The sequence below is a fragment of the Fundulus heteroclitus genome, chromosome 4 (assembly GCF_011125445.2).
Source record: "Fundulus heteroclitus isolate FHET01 chromosome 4, MU-UCD_Fhet_4.1, whole genome shotgun sequence".
Taxonomy (NCBI): domain Eukaryota; kingdom Metazoa; phylum Chordata; class Actinopteri; order Cyprinodontiformes; family Fundulidae; genus Fundulus; species Fundulus heteroclitus.
The window spans coordinates 4,109,814-4,132,852 of record NC_046364.1 but is presented as its reverse complement, the minus strand read 5'-3'; the positions used below and the strand labels follow the sequence as shown (position 1 = coordinate 4,132,852).

General features: G+C 42.0%; 1 protein-coding gene across 1 annotated transcript in view; it reads right to left on the bottom strand.

Moving 5' to 3' along the window:
- The window catches only part of adamtsl5 (ADAMTS like 5), a 50,227-nt gene extending 37,341 nt beyond the window's left edge, over positions 1-12,886 (bottom strand). Inside the window, exon 1 of the mRNA XM_036135901.1 lies at positions 12,290-12,886. Coding sequence (XP_035991794.1) covers positions 12,290-12,309 — 20 coding nt within the window. The 5' untranslated portion in view covers positions 12,310-12,886. The remainder of the gene's footprint in view (positions 1-12,289) is intronic.
- Between the last annotated feature and the right edge of the window lie 10,153 nt (positions 12,887-23,039).

Sequence of the window (23,039 nt, the reverse complement as noted above, 5' to 3'; positions counted from 1 at the left end):
TAGATTTAAAGTGCCTTGAGACACATTTGCTATTTGGCACTTTATAAACTGAACCTGGAGTCTCAAGCTGAATCAGGTTTGCACACATTCGGTGCCTGCAAACAGCATCAGCCAGCAGCGTGAGGCTTTTTACTGGTTTTAACGAAGGAAAAAGAAACACCATCAAAACCAAAACTTCCTGCTGTGTTTATTTATACGTTTCAGCTACAGATGCACATTTCAAAAAAACATATTCCTGACATAAACGACACGCTCTGCCACCAGGTACAGAGACATGTCAAAAAAAAGCTGCAGCAACGAGAACAGTCATAGAACAGCTTGGTAGATCTGAGAGTCTCATTTTATGCATTCATTTACAATTTAGAAAAAGAAAGGCTGTCAGGAGTAGTGAAGAGCTCCAAGCCTTATATTAAGCTCATTTAAATAGAGAAAGCTTTCTGGATGGGAAGCGAAACGTCTTCAAACTTCATAAAAAAGTCCAGTTGTTTTGTTTTTTTAACTTTTTTTTGGAATGATCATGCCCTGGATGACTGAGAATCTTCACCAGCATAGAGAAGTGTTGACTTAAATGTACGTATTTTTGATGATATCCTTGTCAGCTGTTCTTGTGATATTTCTATATGGTATTTATTACACTCTGTAAAGCACTTTGTGATTTTTATCTGTGAAATGAGCTATATGAACACAGTTTACTTACTAAAGTTTACTTTAGCAAGTAAAATAATAGTTTTCATAAAGTCTACCACTGCATTACATTTGATATCAGTAAATGGGCATTACTCAGGGTTAAAAGAAAAATGTAAAATAAAAATGAAAACTTAAAATGCCTCTTTTCTACTCAAAATGAGATTACAATTACAATTAGTTTTCTGAGATGGATGGGAAAAACATAATTAAGGCTAAGATCTTAAGTTCTCCAAAGAACGGTGAAGATTTTTGTGAACTTTAAGACGTCTGAGCAATGGTTGATTGCAGGGAGATCTTTTGCTCCCTTCAGTCCATCAGATCAGAGTAAAGCGGTAAAACCGTCTTTAGAAGCCCATTGATCTGATTATTGCTCATAGTTTGGAAACCAACCTGTCGCTGTATAAATGCCAGACTCTGTTGGCTTGTTTTTGTCTGGCTGCACTGAGTCAAACACACTGACTGTTGCTCCAACACTGAGTCACCGCTGCCAGACAGGAGCTCTGCGTCGGGTTGTGTGTGTTTGCTCCACAAACTGCCTCATCGGCGCTCTTTCCTCCAGGCAAACGCTGCGAGGCAACAGATTCTCCGTCTGACTCAGCCAGAGGCGATTCTTGGAAAAGCCCCGGCTTTCTCACTTTGATGGCTTCCAGCGGCCGCTCTGGCGACAGCTGCAGCGTGTCACGCATTTAAGGCTCTCCATTGACCTGATGCGTCGCTTTTGGTTGCTGCTCATTAAGCAACCAGGCCGGAACAGATTGCATTTTAAAAGTTACAGCAACCCAATCGCCTCTCCTCCTTCTGTTGTCCTCGTTTCATCCCGGGTCCGGCCTCCCTGCCATCCGTCTCTCTCGGCCTCTTTTGTCTCTTTTATCTCTCTCCAGGCTCATAAACACGGAGCTGACGCGAAGCTTTTTGGAGTTGGCTTTTGGCTCGGTCCCAGGTCAGTAAGTTGCCCCGTCCAATTAAACGATACGCATCTCCCTCACGCTTGGCTGAGCAGCCTCTCCCCTCGCAGCCCTGGGCTCCCGTCCTGGCCTTACATGGGGGAGGTCTGATGGGGGAACAAAGAGGGTCACACTGACTGCAAGAGGCAAACAGAACATAAATAAGGACTTAAGAGGCCTCGTCCTTTTCGCACACATTTATTTGATCTCCAGCATCTCGGCTGTGGGGCTTTTCAACGATCTTTATGTGACTTTTTAAAAGATTTGAGCTTTTCCGTAAAAGAAGTCGACAAAAGAACAAACAAAAGTTGTTTTTATTCCATTAAAAAAAACAGACATAAAACCTGCGAGAACCTGGTGGTTGTTACTGTTACTTTACCACTTTTTTTTGTTTTTACTTCTTTTCTCTCTTTTAATTCAGTGCATCAAAATTGAAAACCCTCTTTTTGTCTTGGAAACGCGTCAACAAAGAATCTGTTCTTTTAATGCAACTTTTGTTTAGACTTAAGTAGAAATCTGATAAAGGTAGAACCTATCCTTTGATGCATAAACGGAGATAATCCTGTAATCCCTTTATTTTCTGTTGGATTTAAAACCCCTTCCTCTACCAGCGAACCGACCGCAGATCTCTCCTTTTACGGTCACAGTTTGCAGCATTTAATTATAAATGAAGACAGTATTTATACAAACGCGTGTGTGAGGTGAGATCTCAAAGAACGGGAGAGATCCTTGTGTCAGGAAAAGCCTGATTGGTGTCTCTGTACTCGCTTTATTGACTTTATTTTAGTAAATCCTCACATGGAGTATCAAACATTCAAAGTTTATTCAAAACAAATTATAAAAACTAGTTGGCCAATAATCGACATTAAAAATAAATGAACTGTTTTTCAATCTTCATTAACGAATTTGTGCCGCCGTAAAATCTTGAAACGAGCAGAGAACCAGATCAGAAGTTTAGATCAGTGCTTAGTGAGTTTGCTTTACTCTAATTAACTCAAGTTTTGAGAATTAATCAGAAGCTTAATGACTTCCCCGTGTGTTTAAAGGCACATTAATCTTTGTAGAGTGAAAACTGTGTTTGAAAATTCACATTAAACCTTTTCATCTCTCCTTATTCTGCCATTTGTTGTGGTAACCCTAAAACAGGAACTTTCTAGTTTAGATTAATGTTTATAAGTTTCTTTATGCATTTAAAGAGCAGCAACCACATCAAAACTCAGATTTATTTTACTGAACCCGACTTTTCTCCAGTTTTACAGCCTCTGTGCTCCAACTCAGCCTCAGAATACCCATAAAAAAAATGATGGAAACGTCTCTAATGAGGGGGTTCTCACTTCGGTCTCTTATTACAGGCAGTTTCCACCCATAACTTAATGAAATACACATATTTAAGCAATTTATCCGCGTTTCTGTTCATGTTTTTAGCTTCTTTTGGAAACCCAGCAGACCTGGGCTTTGACTGCTTAAGCCCCCCGTCACTGAGGGGGACCCTTCCAGAGGTCAGCAGCGGTCAGGCTGCCTCCTCCTGCTCTCATTACGCCTATAGCAGCACATTAGTGAATAACTGCAGGGCAGGCAGAGCGAAACGTCTTTAATCAATGCGAGACGACCTGTTAATTTTGACACAACCAGGACGTTTGACACAGTCCTGTGCCTGCAGGACGCATATAACACTAAAGCAATGCCATCGTTAGACAGATAGCATGCAGGGTAAGAGGAAAAATGTATGTTTAGACATTTTTGTACCAGGGGCCAGAACCTCTGCCACACAGACAGTTTAAAAGTGCCAGAGCCTCTTCAGCGCTGATTTAGACCAGATGAGGTGAGGCTGACCGCGGCTGATCGGCGCTTCAGGCGACACTTTTTGCCACATCAGGACGTCAAAGTCAAGTTTAAGATCTCTCGCCTCAAGGGACCGACTCACGCCTCTATGCATGATGGGAAACCAGCTGCGAACGTTTGGCCAGCATTTGATCAAAAAACAGACGTTGCATTAAGTCTGCAGCCATCTCCAGTATGCAGCGCCTTATAAAACCTCTTTGTATTTTCTCCAATTACCACTAAAATCTTCAGGATTTTTATTGGCATATCATGTGACAGACCAACAAAGGAGTGCAGATAGATACATCGTTTTTTCCCCATTTTTGTTTTCCTAATAAAAACCCTCTGGTTCCATCTTCCTTTAAATAAAATCCGCTTCAACCAACCCAGTTAGTAAACAGGGTCGTATAAATGCAAGTGTGCGTATGCATTCTTTTTTTTCTTTTTTTTCGTATGCATTCTGACCCGAGTTGATACTTAAGAGCCTTAAAATACCGAAACACTTTTAGTGTTCGTCTCTACCAGCTTTGAGCGTCTACAGGTGGAGATTTTTCCTCGTTCCTATTTGCAAAACTGCTCAGGTTCAGTCAGATTGGACGGAGAGCATCGGTAAACATCAGGTTGCTTCACATTTTCAACTGGATCTGGGTCTGGACTTTGACCAGGCCACTCTAATACAGTACATAAAGATGCAAGAATAGAATTTAAAATTCTCCTTCTCACGTATAAAGCCCTTAATAATCAAGCTCCATCATATATCAGAGCTCTGATTACCCCGTATGTTCCTAACAGAGCACTTCGCTCTCAGACTGCAGGTCTGCTGGTGGTTCCTAGAGTCTCTAAAAGTAGAATGGGAGGCAGATCCTTTAGCTATCAGGCTCCTCTCCTGTGGAACCAACTCCCAGTTTTGGTCCGTGAGGCAGACACCCCGTCTACTTTTAAGACTAATCTTAAAACTTTCCTTTTTGACAAAGCTTCTAGTCAGAGTGGCTCATGTTACCCTGAGCTATCTCTATAGTTATGCTGCTATAGGCTTAGGCTGCTGGAGGACATCAGGGTCTATTTCTCTCACTCTGCTAAGTTCTCCTACTGCTCTCCAATCTGCATTGCTTGTCATTTCGGTTTTTAACTTTTTGCTCTCTGTCATTTTTCTCTTCATAGAAGGTACACCTGGTCTGACGTTCTGTTAGCTGTGACATCATCCAGGGAAGACGGCTCACCCGCTACTACCATCTAATGTAGAACAGATTACTAGATCAATGTGTGCTTTTGTACTTTTTTGTCTGTCTTGTTGTGTCTCTGCTCTGTCTTCTCTAACCCCCAGTCGGTCGAGGCAGATGACCGTTCATACTGAGCCCGGTTCTGCTGGAGGTTTTCCTTCCCGTTAATGGGGAGTTTTTCTTTCCACTGTCGCTTCATGCTTGCTCAGTATGAGGGATTGCTGCAAAGCCATGTACAATGCAGACGACTCTCCCTGTGGCTCTACGGTTCCCCAGGAGTGAATGCTGCTTGTCGGGACTTTGAACAATAAACTGGTTCCCTTATATAGGAAATTTTTGACCAATCTGTATAATATGATTGATTTTGACTTTGTAAAGTGCCTCGAGATGACATGTTTCATGAATTGGCGCTATATAAATAAAACTGAATTGAATTGAATTGATTTGAACCATCGATTGTATGTTTTGGGTTGTTGTCCTGATGGAAGGTGAACCTCCACCCTATTCTCAGCTCTTCTGCAGCCTCCAACAGGTTTTCATCCTGGATTTATCTCCATCCATCCTCCCATCAACACTGACCAGCTTCACTGTCCCTGCTGGAGAAAAGCCTCCCTGGACTATGAGATGGCGTGTTCAGGGTTGGTTTTTCATGGCTACTTATTTGACCACAGAACCTTTTCCCACCTGATTGTTGCGTCTCTCCTACATAAATTGGGCCGAACAGAAAACAGGACCCTCCTTATGGACTTCTTTCAGCAGCGGCTTTTTGCCCGTTCCTCCTCCCTGACGTCCAGATCTGTGGAGCGTGATGCTCTCCTTCCTGTCTGGGTAGATGTGCAGATGGTCCATCCTCTGTCCATGTTCAGACCATAAACTGAAAAGTGCTCTGTGAGATTCTCCTCTTCATCTTCTGCCTCTTGCTGGTCCATCAGTCAGCCTCCAGATGTGGCAAATGTGGAAGAGTTTGGCTCTCTGCTAGTTTTGCAGACGTATTTACAGCCACACAGACCTCAGTGAGCGCTGTTGGGGGTTAAAAACAGAGTGAACATTAAAAAAAAAGCTTCACTCTGTGGCATCTTTCCCCAAACAGCTCCACCTGCAGGAGTCAACGCTGTCGCCCCCTCCCCAGGTTACATCTGGCTGGTTTAACTCACAGACGTCGTCTGCAACACGCCCTGAGAGGCAGGTAGCGCCATCATTCACCTCCTGCACAAATAAACAACGCTTCTACGCCGTTATCGCACCTCCACATGTGGCCCGACCGCGTTCCAGGTGAGAATGTCCTCTTTGACCCGAGCGAAGGTGGGAATGGGCGCTGGAGACACCTCGGCTGAAGCGTTTTTACACGACACCCCGCAGACATCCAGAGAGGCCGCACGTCTCTCAGAGGTTTATCCGGGACCCGCCCAGAGTTTGGGGAATTCCTGCTGGATGGTTCTACTGAGCACGCTCCTGAATGGGCTGACACAAGCAGGAACAGATGTGTCGTCTGAGGGCTCTGACCCCGCGTTTGTGTCGGCCTTCGGTCGGTACGGCGTAACAAAACAAGCCACTTAAGCAGAGCCTCTTTGTGCCGCTGCAGCTGCTTCGCTGAGACATAATAAAACACGGTTCCCTCAAAGAGGATTTAAACAACTCCTAATGCCTTCATCAGCCTGTTGTCCTGCTGATACTTCATCCTGCGACACACGTTGCTGTGTCTAAAGATATGTTTTACGTGAGCTGAACTGTGAAGGAATGAAGCGAAACCAATCATCTTAATAGTGAATAGTTCAATAGACCATGTGCGTGTGATTTCATCTCAACATAAATCCAGCTGTTCTGTTTCTGGACTTCTTTAGAGAACAACCGGCTCCATAAGGACCGAGGAACCCAGCAGAACGGTCAGGGAGAAAGTTCTGGTTCAGCTTAAAGCAGGTTTAGGTTCAAACACAACATCCCAAGCTTTGAACGTCTCCAAGAGCTCTGATCAATCCATCTGGACCCGGAGAGAGGATGGACCTCCTGCAGACCTACCAGGACATGGACGTCCACCTGGACTGACAGGCTGGGAGAGGAGAACATTGATCAGAGAAGCAGGAGGACCATGGTGGCTCTGGAGGAGCTGCAGAGATCCACAGCTCCCTCAGGAACTCTATAAATCTGACTTATCTGTGTAAGTCTTTATAAAAGTGGTAAGAAGAAAGTCTACATACAGCCAGAGACACAAAGGCTTTCCGTGGAGGCACACTGCAAAAAGGGAACTAAAACTAAGTCTAATCTTCTTGAAATTAGTGTATTTTTCCTTGATTTGAGCAGGTAAATAAGATGATATGCCAATGGAATGAGTATTTAGACCCCTACAATAAGATCATTAGATATACTGCACTTGAAATAAGATGATGAAGATGATTTGTTCCTATTTTAAGTGCAAACATCTTATTCCATTGGCATATTATCTTATTTATCTGCTCAAATCAAGGACAAATGCACTAAAATGCAAATGCACTTATAGAAAACATGACTTACTTTTAGTTCCCTTTAGTTCCCTTTTTGCAGTGCATATTCAAGAGTGAGAATGGCCAAGTCAAAGTCCAGACATAAATCCAATTACAATTTTGTGGTGGGACGTTGAAACTCAAGTCCAGCGATTCTCTCCAGACAGTTTGCTTGAGCTTGAGCTGCTTTGCAAAGAAAAATTGGTAGAAATGTTCATTTTATTAGATGTGAAAGTCTGATAAAGACAGCCGGGATGTGAGCAACATGTGGATCTAAAAAGCTTCGGCTTAAAGAAAGTAAAAACACTTTTCAGATGTGCATTCACAGAAAAATAAACGTGCGTCTTTCCTTCCATCTCCCAATTATGCCTTACTGGGTTTTGGTCAGTCACGTAAAAGTTCATTAACTTCATGTGAAAACGATAAGATATGGGGGTTAAACTAACTAAGTAAGCAGCCAAAGTCTAGAGCTAAACTGGGAAGGAAATCCAGAAAGGAGCTAATGATCTCAGAAGATTACAAGAAGGTCTGGAAGAAAAAAACACGTCATTGAGGTGAAACACTACTCGATGACGCTGTTTGCAAAACAGAAATGAGAAGAAAAATCACAAAACATTGTCAGTTTTCCTGTTGGCAACGTGTCCAGATTCAGCTGCGCTTTGTTCTCCTTTCTTTGCCTAATTCGCTCCTTTCATGACAAAGAGCACGGACTTAGTACACCATCATACCTCAGGGATTATGAGATTATCCTTCTGCAGAGCCTCCAAGGTCATCTGCAATCACGCTCTTGCAACATGAGAGACTTGGGGGGTGGGGGGGGGGATGCAAATATGCGACACTGTGGTAAAAAGAACTTTAATTTTGACAGTTTTAAGAACATGTCAAGAAGCATCTCAAAGCTGAGCTACCAGGCAGGACTACAATCCCTCAGATTCGTACCTACAGCTACTGGAACCAACAAATCCGCCACATTTCATGGAAAATCTGCAGGACGATGGCTTTCCACTGTCCTGCAGACGAAACAAATGAAGAACATGCCTGCTGGGCGCCTGAGGCCGCAGCATTCAGACACCTCCATGCGTCCATTTCTGGAGACGCAAACGCAGAGCTGTAAAGTTTTATCTGGATGAACCTTGAAACGGGCGTTTTATCAGTATAATCACTAACTTATTATTATTATCATTTTCTGTGAATTGGGTTAGTTAACGCTGGGTTAGAAGGGATCCGATCACTTAAACTTAAACTAAGCTGGATATTTAGCTTCATTTTATCTCCATTTGAACCCTCAGAGTCGCTGATTAGTTCTTTAACTTTCCTTTTTTTTTTTTGCGCAAAACCTCCTTTATCCAACCTGCAGATTCAAGCTGCAGCTGGAAGGACTGTGAGACGTTTTAAATCAGGAGCAGGATGTCAAAGCTGGAGGATGTTTTACCGCAGTGGCATTTATTTTCATTTTTGGTGTGTGACAAAAACAAACTGAGTCATTCGACCCCATTGTAGCATTTCTCACTTAAATGGTGAATAATGTAATTCATGGAGGTGAAACGTGTTTATTCACACTGCAAAAACGGATCTAAAAATAAGCAAAATGTTCTTAAAACTTGTGTTTTTGTCCTAGATTTGAGCAGGTAAATAAGATAATCTGCCAATGGAATGAGTATTTTGACCCCTAAAATAAGATAATTAGATATCCTGCACTTGAAATAAGATGATGGAGATTAGTTGTTCCTATTTTAAGTGCACAAATCTTATTCCATTGGCAGATAATCTTATTTACCTGCTCAAATCAGGGAAAAATACACAAATTTTAAGACCATTTTACTTATTTTTAGTTTCGTTTTTGCAGTGCACTGAACATATTTGGAAAGGTAAGAGGATGCTAAAGCTTGTAGTATCGATAAAAAGCTGTCCACTATGAAAGAGACGGAGGAAAACATTTCCTGAAACATCTGCAGCGTCCTTCAGGTAGAAAACATGCGAGAGGAGAAGAGAATAACGAAGAACTGAACCAGACGAAATAGAGATTAAAGGTCTCTTAACTCTGATGCTAAACCAAACATGGATGCAACAACAACCTGATCCAAAAGGCCCATCTGAGACTTAAAGCACAAAGCTGGCGGTAAATACAATAAACAAATACAGAGATTACGCAATTAAGTGTTTCTGATCTCTTTGATCCTTCATGAAGACATCCAGGGCGTTCTTTTTTCCATCTGGGAACGATTACGCATCAAACTGCTTCGGCGATTTTACAAAACAGCAATTTCGTGAACCAGTTTGAATAAGTTGTGAATTTATATCTAATCCCCACCGAGTCAGAATTAGACAGGAATATACGCATTTAAACCTGGGCTACATGTCATTATGACCACGTATTTGACTTCTTCTTGATGGAACTGCAGGAGCTTGTTGAAAATCATCCGGTTGACCAAGACTTCATCAAAGTCCACAAATTCTCAGCAGGGTTGAGGTTTGGGAAGGCTGCAGCAGAACCGTCATAGTGAGCCGGTTTCATCCAGCCTAAATCACTTCAGATGAGTGTTTGAGATCATTGCCCTGCTGGGAAAACCAAGATTTGATCGTTTGGACCGGACCCATCCCTTAGATGAGAGGAAACGGGTTACAGAGTTCAGAGATAACCCAGAACCCAACAATGCTCACCAACTGGAAACTGCTGCAACATTTTAACGTCACCATGGACTGAGAGGCCACCAGCGATGCATGAACATGAACATGAAGCTTCCCAAACGGACAAGCCAAATACCTTCTGTGGGCAAAAAAAACTGTTTTATGCTCAGAAAAAAAAACAAGATAGAGCTGCGTTGCTACAAGACGCATGTTTGGAAAAGTAAAGATTTCAAACCGAGCACGGTGGCGGCAGCATCATGCTTTGGGGTAGTTTGGTGCTGAATTCCCACAATTCTTCCACGTAAGTCAGAATTTAAAAGCTAAATGGCCCAAACCTGAACAGTTTGGTGTTCCAGCAGGACGGCGGTACCGAACAAACATCCACAAATGGGTTTGGGACGGATCAGACGGACTAATATTAGGCTTAAAGAGTTGCCTCAACGGTCCGACACCAATCCTGTAACAAATAAATGGGCTGCGCTTGAAAGCCGAATCAGGAAGCCAACCAGTTTAAATGAACTGAAGTGGTTCTGGCCAGAAGAGAGTTCAGATATGAACCAGAACGGCACCAGAACCTGCCTGATGGCTGCAAAGAGTCCAGCAACCTGCCAAGGAACAATAAACCCAAAAATTAAAGGGGTTGAATGTGAGCCAGTGTGACGTTACAATGATTTTATTCCTGTGAACCCAGTTGTTGTTTTTAAATAATCATCGGTATTTATTGTTTTCTGGACATTTTTTATATAAATAACTGTTAAAATTGTTGTTATAGTCATGTCTCTGATGTGTGAATGTGAGTTTCTGACCAGGGACGTCTGTGTTTAGTGCTTCTCCAACAGATCCTAACGTATATTCAGTGTAAATTAGATAAGTTAGAGGTTTATGCTGCTACAGAAACGTCGGTGACGTCGCTTCAGGCTGAAACTTTACGGCGGCCGCTGTGGGTTTCTATCCCGCATCTGCTCTCCATTACCGCGCACCGCCGTGATGGACCTCCTCGCTGCAACTCTGGAGAACCTAAAGTTGTTCTTAATCAACAAACGAGAGCTTGATTGAACTGTTCTGGCGTCCTGAGCCTTGTTCCCTTGTTAACAACAAATCCCTCTCCAGAGAAACTCGTGTCCATACCTGGTGCTCGCACCACGCGTCCTCAGGCCTCAAATTCCTCCCCGAAGCGGAGAGTGACATCATAACATCAAATCAGCGTCCTCGCTTTGAACACTATATGCTCCGTGTTCTGAGCTAAGGAGATTAAATCTGCTCATGAGGCTGATGGCTCCGTCTCAGACTCGCATTCCTCCTGACAGTCATCAGAAGAAAAAAAGGGCCCGAAGCCAAACTTCTGCTCCTGTAGACCAGTCAGCCCTTACTGTCAGGATGCTAATTTTTATGACACATCTCATCAGATCCAGCTGCAAACATTTCCCCGTCTGCTGTACGTGTTTAGATAATACAGTCAACAAGGGTTTGCCATCAGGAGCCAGATTAGGAAAACGTGGAGCACAGGCTGCGCCGCTCTGAGCTCTGCTTTGTCGGCGTGCTCTGCTGCGGGGCCGGGATCAGATAAAATATGAGTATTTATAGCTGCTGACACAGAGGAGATAAAGGTGGAGCAGCGGGACGTGTGGAGTCAGGAGTGGCAATATTCCTGATATGGAAGGAGGAGCGCTTCACCCGCTGGAGCCTGGGTGGAGAAAACTACGCTGGGTCCTGCAACCGATCCTCTCACGCTGCAAACCCTGACTTTATGTTATTGTTTTTTTTTTTTTTTCATGATAGACCAAGGCTGCACATTACTGTGAAGTAGAAGCCAAATGACACATTAATTTTTAATGTTTCTTTACTTTAAAAGCTTTAACAACCCTTAGTTTCAAGCTCACTTCACTCTGACGCCCCGGAACCAAAAATCAAGTGAGACCTTCGTAACTGTGGAGGAGCTGCAGAGACCCGCGGCACCAGAAGGCTTTCTGACAGACTGCCACGTGTGAAGGAAGACTGGCGTTACACATCTGCATGAACACGCCGTCCCCACAGTGAAACACGGCGGGGGACGCATCATGCTGCGGAGACACTGGAGTTACCGAGATGAGTGGATCTAATCATGGGAGGGGGCGTAGAGCTGAGCAGAAGACAGGGTCACCTCCCATTATTTCTCCACAAAGAGCGAATAACAAACAGCCAAACGCAAACTTTGCCATATCCGCAGCAATAAAAGCAACTCTGCAGTTTAGATAATGAAGCAAAACTAAGAACAAACATCTTCCAACCTGGAAAAACTCAAACTTTCCCAGGAATGTATCACCTCCCATCCTTCACTGTGGTGCAACAAATGTTCAAGGCTTTGCAGCTCCTTGCAAGGAAAAAGGACCTCAAGGTAAATATTTAAAGGCAGCACAGATGAAGCCATTAACACGGTCTCCACATACAGGCGGGGGATGTGCCCCCCCTCCCCAGCACGGATGCATCTGCAGGGAAACTTTGAGACTCGTTTTGAAAGCCGGCTCTCTCTCACCTGTGGCGCGCTGGGGGCATCGTGGCTCCTGGTGGATTAAAACGGACCGGGACGACGTGTCAGGTGCGGCTTTGATGAAGCATCATGCTGTGAAACGTCTGACGCATGGCGCATCCCGGCTGACCAGACCCAACCCTGCCGATTTCCCACGTCCTGATCCACTCCACGCGTAAAGGGACTGTTTTTTTTTTTTTAACTCTCCTTCGTCTTCAGCTGGAGAGCTGATCCATCCGAGCAGCTGCGTTACCAGCTCCCAGAACGCATCACATCACTGTAGTCTTCCGGGGAAAGCTGAATGTGAAAAACGCGCATCTTCTTGAGGACACTCGGGTGCATGAAGTGACTTGTTGAGAGACGTTTCCAGCCGTGAGTCATGAGCCAATTATTCCCCAATGAGACATGAACCTTTCCCTCAGACCGTTTCCAAGTTCAATCCCCGGCGCCAGCAGCAGGTAGCTTCCTCCAGGAGCCGTCCCCTCTCACCAGTCCGCGCAGCGCTGCGGGTCCTGCGTGCCGTGGGAGCGCAGTGAGGTCGGTGCGCGGCGCTGCCTCCACCTGAGCGCCGTATTCCTGCCGGGAACACGCCTCTCTGCGCCAATCAGAGCCCAGCAGCTGCGCACAACTAAGAGGAGTCACATAGAAGTTATTAAGCGCCTCCGCTGCGCAGCTGGGCTGTTCGGGACCTACTTTTTTTTAAAAAGGCGCAGTTTTTAAAAAGTTTTTGTTTTATTATAGTTTTTGTTTGGCAAAAATGTTTCATCTGCAATGTTTTGTAGCCCAGTTTAATGTTCCCACTAAAATGTGGAAATGCCTCAAAACGCTGCAGAGGTCACAGCCCAAAGTTGCAGGGAAGTGATGACGTCACGTACGGCCAACAGAGATTTGGTATTCATGCAGCACCACAGATTTGATTTGGACATTTTAAAATGATTGTTCTGTTCTATAAAGACCTTTGATATTGTATCTGTTTGTAATGATTGTTCTATGTTCTATTTTGTTCTCGTAAGTTCCTTTTTTACAAAAAAAAAAAAAAAAAAAAAAAACTCCATGCAGCACCTGCTTGGTATTTTCTATTTAAACATCCCGAGAGAGAAGGCTGTTCATTCACAGGTTTCTAGGAACCTGTTGCATTTACTAGAGTGACTTTTTAATAGAATGTAGTTTTACTGCTCCATAAGTTTTACTTTAGTATTATTTTGAAGGAGTTCACTGAAATTTCTGGCTACACCACCAACCCTTGATTTCAATTCAATTCAATTCAATTCAATTTTATTTATATAGCGCCAAATCATGAAACATGTCATCTCAAGGCACTTTACAAAATCAAGTTCAATCAGATTATACAGATTGGGTCAGATTATACAGATTGGTCAAAAATGTCCTATATAAGGAAACCAGTTGATTGCATCAAAGTCCCGACAAGCAGCATTCACTCCTGGGGAACCGTAGAGCCACAGGGAGTTTCTTCACTTAATTAAGATCCAACATGTTTTACCCAAAAATGCACCAGACTAACTAACTAACTAACTAATTAACTAACTAGTTTATGTTAACACAGAGGTCAATGCCGCAAACACAAAAGGACAAACATACATCATCTTTTTTTTACTTTTATTTTATTACTTTGCAATAATTTGTGCATAACTTTATATTTTTGTCTGTCTGATCACATTATGTTCACAAATTAACGCAGATGCTGTGATCAAACTGTTACTCAGCTCTGGGTCGCCTTTTTTTTTTTACCATATACTTTTTAGCTTTTACTCTGAGAGGTTTTCTGTGAACGACTACTTTTAACATAAGTAAAGTTTTTTTTGGCCATTTCTGCAAATATTTGATATAATAATTATGCACAAGTCAGTGTGCTACAAATTAACAGTTTTACCCAGTTTTTGGTAATAACTTTGACAAAGCAACAAAAAAAGAAGGCTACTTAGGAACCGGGTCTCTTTAGCGGGCCGAGCTCCAAGAATCAGATGTCTGAGAGGAACAGGACTTTCCTTGACTAAGATTATCATCCCCTTGGTCCAGGCTAGTTACCATCATTATCTCACCTTTTAAATCGACAAATTTATTTGTATTCGCTCCTTTTTTTGTCCATTTATATTGTTACTGCAGAGTGTAACAGTATTGTTACTGCAGAGTGTATATATATATATATATATATATATATATATATATATATATATATATATATATATATATATATATATATATATATATATATATATATATAAAAGATTTTATATAAATATATTTATTTATGTCAAATATATTTATTTAGATTAATTAATCAAATAAAGTCAAGAAAGTCCACCAGATTGTCTCTTTTGGTTCCTGTTTACAGGCTCTTGGCCCGGATAAAGGAGACAGGCTGTTTAATTTAAATATATGAATAAGGATGAACTGTGATGGACTGGCAACATCTCCATGGACAGATGGATTTAGGCACCAACACTGTTATTCATCTTATAAAAATAACAGTAATTGTGATTAAGTGTAAGCACAATTAGGGACCGGAGTGTAGGAGCCAATTATTTTTTGTTATTAATTAATTACATTTTTATTTTTTGTGGATAATCTATTTAAGGTTATTTATTTTATTTTGTTTGATATTTGTTTTGAGATTATGTTTTTTGGTTATTTAGTTACGTTTCTTTGTTTCTGGTTAGTTATGAGCAATTTGGGTAGATTATGTTTATAAATAGGTAATAAATAGGCTGTCAGTGGTAGGACCAGCATGCATCTGGGTGGGCATATGTTTTTTTTTTTTTGTTTGTTTTTTAAACATTTAGGAAAATGTTTGTCCATTTCTGTTTACTTGCTTGCAAAGGAGAAATAAACCACAAAATAAAGCACTATACCTGGAAAATTGATTTATTTTTGCCTGCGTAAATAACTCATCCATGATGTAATTCCTCAGCTACTTCCCTGTTTATAATTAGGACTCTGATCCTTTTAAAATCACCTGAAGTTACAACATAATGCATGTTTTTCCTGCAGCTCGAGCTTCAAAGGCAGACAAACCAAAGGAGAAACGGCTGGTTTCAGGGACAAACGGGGCTGAAAAAAAAAATCACGTTGGTTCTGATCTTCAAAGTCAACTGATTTTATCCCATCACACGCGGGGAGATGAGTGGAAGCTTTGTCTCCACCACCATGTCTGAAACACAACATGACGGCGATTCTGTTAGATGTTTGCTTCTCAGGCTGAAGTCCAGGCACTTAAAACCCAGAAGGAAACACCTGCATCTCTCTGCAGACAAATAAGAACATTTTTAAAAACCTGCACACAGTAAATCCATTTTAAAAATCCACATGTAGATTAAATATATTTGTAGACTACAAATAAAATGTATTTTTTAAGCTTGTTTTTTTTTTGGATCCAGCGTCATAGCCGTGTGGATTATATCTTTAAGGCTGCAGCTTGGTCTGTGCGCCACATTGTTGCATTTATTTATTTTATTGAGAGTGAGATTACTATTACATTTGATAAGTTAAAAGATTTTAATCGGCTTAAACTTTAAATGAATGTTTGAAAGGAATTGGCGTCTTTACGATGTAAAAGTTCAAAGAACAATCTTCATTGTTTGATTGCTCTGTTACCATAGTTAGAAACTAATGTTATCTCAGCAAATAAAAAGAAATTATTTATAATTAATTAAAAGCTCAGCCATGAAACTCGGGCCACCCTCCCAGATTTTACCAAAGCGGTACTGAAACAGCGTTAGCAGTGCTGATGGGCCCCAAATCAAATTATTGCTTCATTTATTTAATTAAGTCTATATTTTTCCAGCACCTTGCGGACAGACAAATAGTTTCCACACGAAAACACAATTGTTTCCACTCTATAGATGACTTTCAGATGCTGGAGATGTTTGTTTTAGGTCTGATGATTTGTCGTTCACTTTTCAATCCCAATTTGCAGGTTATTCTGTCCTGCTCAGGTACGAGTCCCGACTATAAGTGGGAAAAATGGCCAAATTCCAAAAAAAACCTTCAAAATTATTCCGGAAATCTATTGCCAAGAATGTTTATCATATTTAACAAAACAAGGAGCAAAAACAGAACCGACCGCCAAAAACGGATTAAACCAAAAGTGAAGACATGAACATGAGACTGGGTCACCATTACACCAGAGGTCCAATAATCAGCTGTTAGTTCAGGATTAAAGCTCAGCTAAGCCTGTTACTGCGCTGCTCAGCATCCAACACTGATGTCTGAGAAGGCCAGAGTGGTATGAAGGTCATAGAGAGCTGAACGCCTTATTCAGCGGTAATTTGTGAATCTGTCTCTGTAGGATTCAGGCTGAAAGGGCAGATGACTGTGTTGTAGGACTCGAGTCCGAGTCATTAGCTAAATTTAGAGACTCGTGACTTGACTTGGACTTGAGCACTGATGACTCGAACTTGGACTCGGACTCCTACATTCAGATCATTCTGACTCGGAAATTGAGAAAAAGACTTGACTTTTTTATATCATTAGGCTATAATTTTAATATGTCATTAGAGTATTATTTGGTGTATGATTTTAATATCTAAATTATTAGTGCAATGTGGTGGAGTGTGGATTTTTTTTTAGTTTAAAAACACGTAGGCAATGCTTACTTTAGTGCGGAACTTGGACTCGACTTGATCAATAGTGACTCGACTCGGATTTTTTTTAATGACTTGGACTTGACTCGGACTTGAACACTGGAGACTCGAACCTGGACTTGGACTCGATTCAATTCAATTCAATTTCAATTTATTTATATAGCGCCAAATCATGAAACATGTCATCTCAAGGCACTTTACAAAATCAAGTTCAATCATATTATACAGATTGGGTCAGATTATACAGATTGGTCAAAAATGTCCTATATAAGGAAACCAGTTGATTGCATCAAAGTCCCGACAAGCAGCATTCACTCCTGGGGAACCGTAGAGCCACAGGAAGAGTCGTCTGCATTGTACATGGCTTTGCTGCAATCCCTCATACTGAGCAAGCATGAAGCGACAGTGGAAAGAAAAACTCCCCATTAACTAGAAGGAAAACCTCCGGCAGAACCGGGCTCAGTATGAACGGTCATCTGCCTCGACCGACTGGGGTTACAGAAGACAGAACAGAGACACAACAAGAGAAACAAAAAAGCACAGAAGCACACATTGATCTAGTAATCTGTTCTACACTCGAGGCATAGTGACTTGACTACAACACTGGCAGATGATTGCTTGCTGTCTCCTTCACTGCTTCGTCTCGTCTCTGCACCCGAGCAGCTTGCTCTCGTTAACCTAATATACTAAAACTCTTCCACGCCCCGGATGGCAGAAAACAGGAAACTTGCCGCATGAATCAGACACTTGGACAGATGACACTGCTTCAAGCATTCCTTCGGCTCCGTTTGGAGATACAAAGGCTCTGATGTTTCCTCTGTTGTGTCTGCACGGCTCCGGATGATGGTTCAAGGTTGCGTGTTGAAACTGTAGCCCGGCTCGGGTGAGTTGTTTCCTCGCCTTTGGCGCCGCTAGAAAGGGAACACGGCAGACGGAGGAGGAGACGGGGCTCTGAGTTCAGAGAAAGGCCAAGTGGCTTCTGCACCATCACCGAGACATCCGATGAGATCGGCAGCTGAGGAGAACTAGAGAAGGCCTGCCTCCTACGTCACAGGGTGGTGAACCTGAAGCTGCTAGAAGCAGCTACGGCTTGTCAGAAATAAAACACCCAGAAAGAGACCAAGTAGATGCCTGAAGGATACAGTTACACTCAGAGGTACGAAGACTGACGCTCCTGTGAAGAAGAGGTGATTAATCTGGAGCGGTGTCCTGACATGCAGATGATGGTCGTTTCCCTGAAAGAGTCGACTGTTAGAACCGAGGAAAGGATGGAATGAGTCAAAAGTAATGACAGTGTTTATTTCTGCAATTTTAGCTTCCCTTCATTGGCTTCCTGTTAAATCAAGAATAGAATTTAAAATTCTTCTTCTAACGTATAAAGCCCTTAATAATCAAGCTCCATCATATATCAGAGCTCTGATTACCCCGTATGTTCCTAACAGAGCACTTCACTCTCAGACTGCAGGTCTGCTGGTGGTTCCTAGTGTCTCTAAAAGTAGAATGGGAGGCAGATCCTTTAGCTATCAGGCTCCTCTCCTGTGGAACCAACTCCCAGTTTTGGTCCGTGAGGCAGACACCCCGTCTACTTTTAAGACGAATCTTAAAACTTTCCTTTTAGACAAAGCTTCTAGTCAGAGTGGCTCATGTTACCCTGAGCTATCTCTATAGTTATGCTGCTATAGGCTTAGGCTGCTGGAGGACATCAGGGTCTATTTCTCTCTCTCTGCTGAGTTCTCCTACTGCTCTCCAATCTGCATTGCTTGTTGTTATTTCAGTTTTTACCTTTTTGTTCTCTATCATTTTTCTCTTTATAGAAGGTACACCTGGTCTGGTGTTCTGTTAGCTGTGACATCATCAGGGGAGGCAGATCATCCTCTATTCCCATCTAACATAGAAAGTACTCCTGGGTCAATGTGAGCTTCTGTGCTTTCTGTGTCTCTGCTCTGTCTTCTCTAAGCCCCAGTGGGTGGAGGCAGATGAGCGTTCACACTGAGCCTGGTTCTGGTTCTGCTGGAGGTTCTCCTCCCTGTTAAAGGGGAGTTTTCCTCTCCACTGTCGCTTCATGCATGCTCAGTATGAGGGATTGCTGCAAAGCCATCAACAATGCAGACGACTGTCCACTGTGGCTCTACGCTCTTTCAGGAGGAGTGAATGCTGCTTGGAGAGACTTGATGCAACCTGCTGGGTTTCCTTAGAGAGGAAACTTTCTGACCAACCTGGAGGATCTGATGGAGTCTGACTTTGGAAAGAACCTTGATGATGACATGTGTTAATTGGCGCTATACAAATAAAGTCTTATTGAATTAAATGAAATAGTTCGATGGCAGTGCTGACTAAATGTTTCCTTCGCAGGTGAGCTGTGCCTCTGCAGCTACTTGCTGTTTATAACGATTAGTTCGGAGCCCTGGCCTCTGTGAACTTGTCCCAGCCCGCAGAGAGCTTTCCCCTCCCTTCGGTTCCCCCATCGTTACAGAAAACACACACTTCATCGTTAAGTGCCGAGCCTCTTTACTGAGAGACTGATAGCTGAGTGTTTACAGTAATCCTCACGTCCGTGCGGGTAACATGCGAGGCCATTAGTGCTGCCTTTGTGTGTCTGTGTTTGACAGCCTACAGTTTTTCATTCTCTGCTTCTGTGTTAAAGGGCATCTTTGAGATGTTTCTAAGGAGGGGCTGCATTTGGAGTGCAAGGTTCTCCATGCCTTCACAGTTTTTTTCTGTTTTTCTTTGACTGAATCCGCCAACCTGTAACAAAGAAAGCTAAATAACAGTGGGCTCTAGCAACACATTCAGAAACTATCTAACAGTCAATTGCTTAATCCTGCAGGGTCCCTGCAGGGTAGCTAGTGTGCAGTGGCTGTGAGGCAGGTTACACCCTGGACAGGTTGTCCATGTGTTGCAGGGCAATTCTGAGGCACACAGGACAAACAACCATGCATGCAGTCAAACCTAAGGGTGATTTTACAGTAATCAGTTACCCAAAAAGTAATGTTTTGGACTGTGGGAGGAAGCAGGAAAGGATCCATGCATGCATGCATGGGGAAGATGTGCAAACTGTATGCAGAAAGGCCCAAGGCCAGGATTAAACCCATGGCCTTCTTACTGCAAAGCAGCAAATGCTACAAACTGCACCACATCAAACCTAAATGCCACTGCAGCTCAGAAGATTTAAAATGTCTGCAAAAGAAGAACTTCCACTGGCAGATCAGGTCAAAACCACAAGTTAGGAAAGTTTTGTCATAGTCTTTCTCTAAAAAGAAACGGCAGATTCCAAACTGATAAACGTAAGCGACCGTTAAGAGGTGCAGTTTGGTCAGGTGTGTCATCACTTTGCTAAAAGTCCGACTCCCAAGCCTGCCATGAAGTCCCATCCACAGTGGGGCCAGTTTTACATCTCAAGCTGCCCACATGAACGAGCCAAATGCCGTATGGAGTAAAGTTATCTGGTCAGACGAGACAAAGAGTAAGCTGCTTGGTCACAGTAAAAGTAAATATGTTTGGAGTAGACAAGGTGAGGCTTCCAAACTGAACAATAGATCATGAAGCATGGTGGAGGCAGCATCAGGATTAGTTTAGGAGAAGTCTACCCTCAAATTCTTACCATCAAAACTGGTTTTGGAGTGGATAACGGAGGCAGACATTACGCTACTGTGTCTGCCGTTCCAAATCCCAAACCCTGAACCCTGCAGCTCAGCGGTGCCGTTGTTAGCGCCGCTGCCGTGCAGCAACAAGCTCCACGGTTTGAATCCTGGGTTCGGGTCTTTCTCTACTGAGTTTGCATGTTCTCCTCCTGTATGTGTGGGTTCTCTCCAGGTACTCCCACTTCCTCCCACAGTCCAAAAAACATGACCATTAGGTTAACTGATAGCCCTGAAATTGTCCTGTAAGCATGTGTCTGCATGACTGTTTGGACAGGCGACCTGTCCAGTATGTGGCCTCCTATTGCACCGATGAACTCTGGAGATGCACTGCAGAGAGGAGCGGACAAAGACAGCGGATGGATGCCTAAAAACTCAGGTTTGTCAGATAAGATAAGATAATCTTTATTGATCTCACAATGGAGAAATTCACTCGTCACATCGGCTCATACACTGCAAAAACGGATCTAAAAATAAGTAAAATGTTCTTAAAGTGAGTGTATTTTTCCTTGATTTGAGCAGGTAAATAAGATTATTTGCCAATGGAATGAGTATTTTGACCCCTAAAATAAGATAGTTAGACATCCTGCACTTGAAACAAGATGATGGCGATAAGTTGTTGCTATTTTAAGTGCAAAACTCTCATTCCGTTGGCAAATCATTTTATTTACCTGCTCAAATCAGGGACAAATACACACATTTTAAGAACATTATACTTATTTTAAGTTCCGTTTTTGCAGTGTACAAGAAGGTGCAGAGTAGGAAAGGTGCATTCAGTTATATACAGTGAATCTTCATATATACGATGGATCAAAAAGAATACCAAAAAATACAAAAAAGAAATAGGAATGGGCATATGATGTCTTATTTACATTCATAGTGGTCTATATATATATATATATATATATATATATATATATATATATATATAAACATATACATATATATACATATATATATACATATATATACTTATATATATATAAATATATATATATATACATATATATACATATATACATATATATATATATATATATATATATATATATATATATATATATATATATATATATATATACCTATACGCCACCTATACGAAGCCAGTTCATATAAAATGAATTCACTAGTTCTGCTGAACAAAAGGCTCAAATATCCAGAGAGAAATATTTAACTGCAAGAGGCTAAAATATATTTACCCAAACGAGTGTTTTTATCTATAATTTCGACCTTGCATTGAGAGAAAATTCTGCAAATGTTCAACCAAAACGGTCCAAACCCAACCGGAAGTCTCCAGAAAGCCCGGCAGATGCACCCTGCTGCGTCTGTCTGGAAAACACATGGGCCGTTTCTCAATTCACGAGAACGCGAGTCCGTACTCGCGTTCTCGTCAAGTCTGTTCTCGGTAAGAACACAGGAAGATCGGACTTGACGAGAACGCGAGCACGCAGCACGCACTGTGTATTGGAACAGAAGCGTACTCGTGACGTTGTGAGACGCACAATTCTTTAGCATTTCATTTGCATTCCAAACCATTTATACACTACACCACAATAAATCTTATTGATTTTTTTTCAAAAACATTTCTAATTTTTAAAACGCCTAAAAAATCTATTTTTTTTAACAGAACTGTGGGTATAAAAGCAGCAGTCGCGGGAATTTCTTTGTTGGGAGTTGTGCTGCTCGTAGTTGGAGCGTCGATTAAGACTTGCAAATAAATCATTCCTTTGTGGAAATAAAATGAGCAATAGGCGCTCTATTGCTGTTGCTTTGGCCGTTAGTCACCTTTACCAGCAGGCTGCACAACGGGCGGCGCAGTTGAGGAGGCAAATACGAACCAGGAGGAGATTGATGCGGCAGAGGAGGCTCAGAAGGCAGGCTTTGCTCGCCCACCTGTTCCAACTGGTAGGCATTTTAAGATTGACAGCCTGTTTTCAACTTTTATCTTTACAAAAACAAAACAAAAACATTGAGGATGGTATTAAACACGTGAGCAGGTTGTAATTGTGACTATTGCTCAATGAAGAAAAAGACAATTTTAACATTAGTAACAGTATGTCAGTAGTGTTAAGCCATTTCATTTGCACTTATTGACCATTCCAGCATTGAATATTTAGAAAGGACGAGTCATTTCTATGTCTGCCCACCCTTACAGTGATTAATCTTTAAATTATGTGCAGTAAGTTCAGCTCATTCTTTAAGTGAAATGTTAAAAATACCAGAGAAGGGAAGCCAGTTGTTACATTTACTATATATGACTAGTTTTACAGCACTGTACATTTTACTTTTTATTTCTTGAGAACTATATTAATCTGCATGTTAAGCAGGTATAGTTTTATGGTGTGAAAAGGTGAGAACTAAAAAAAACAAACAAATTTGGTAACATTTGGACTTTTTTATTTACAGGAAGAAAAAGCAACAAAATATGTGAGGATAAACACCTCGGTACCAATCCTCCAACTATTTTTTAATGAAGGAGACCTGAGACCAGCCTTCAGGCTAAACAGGTCCACCATC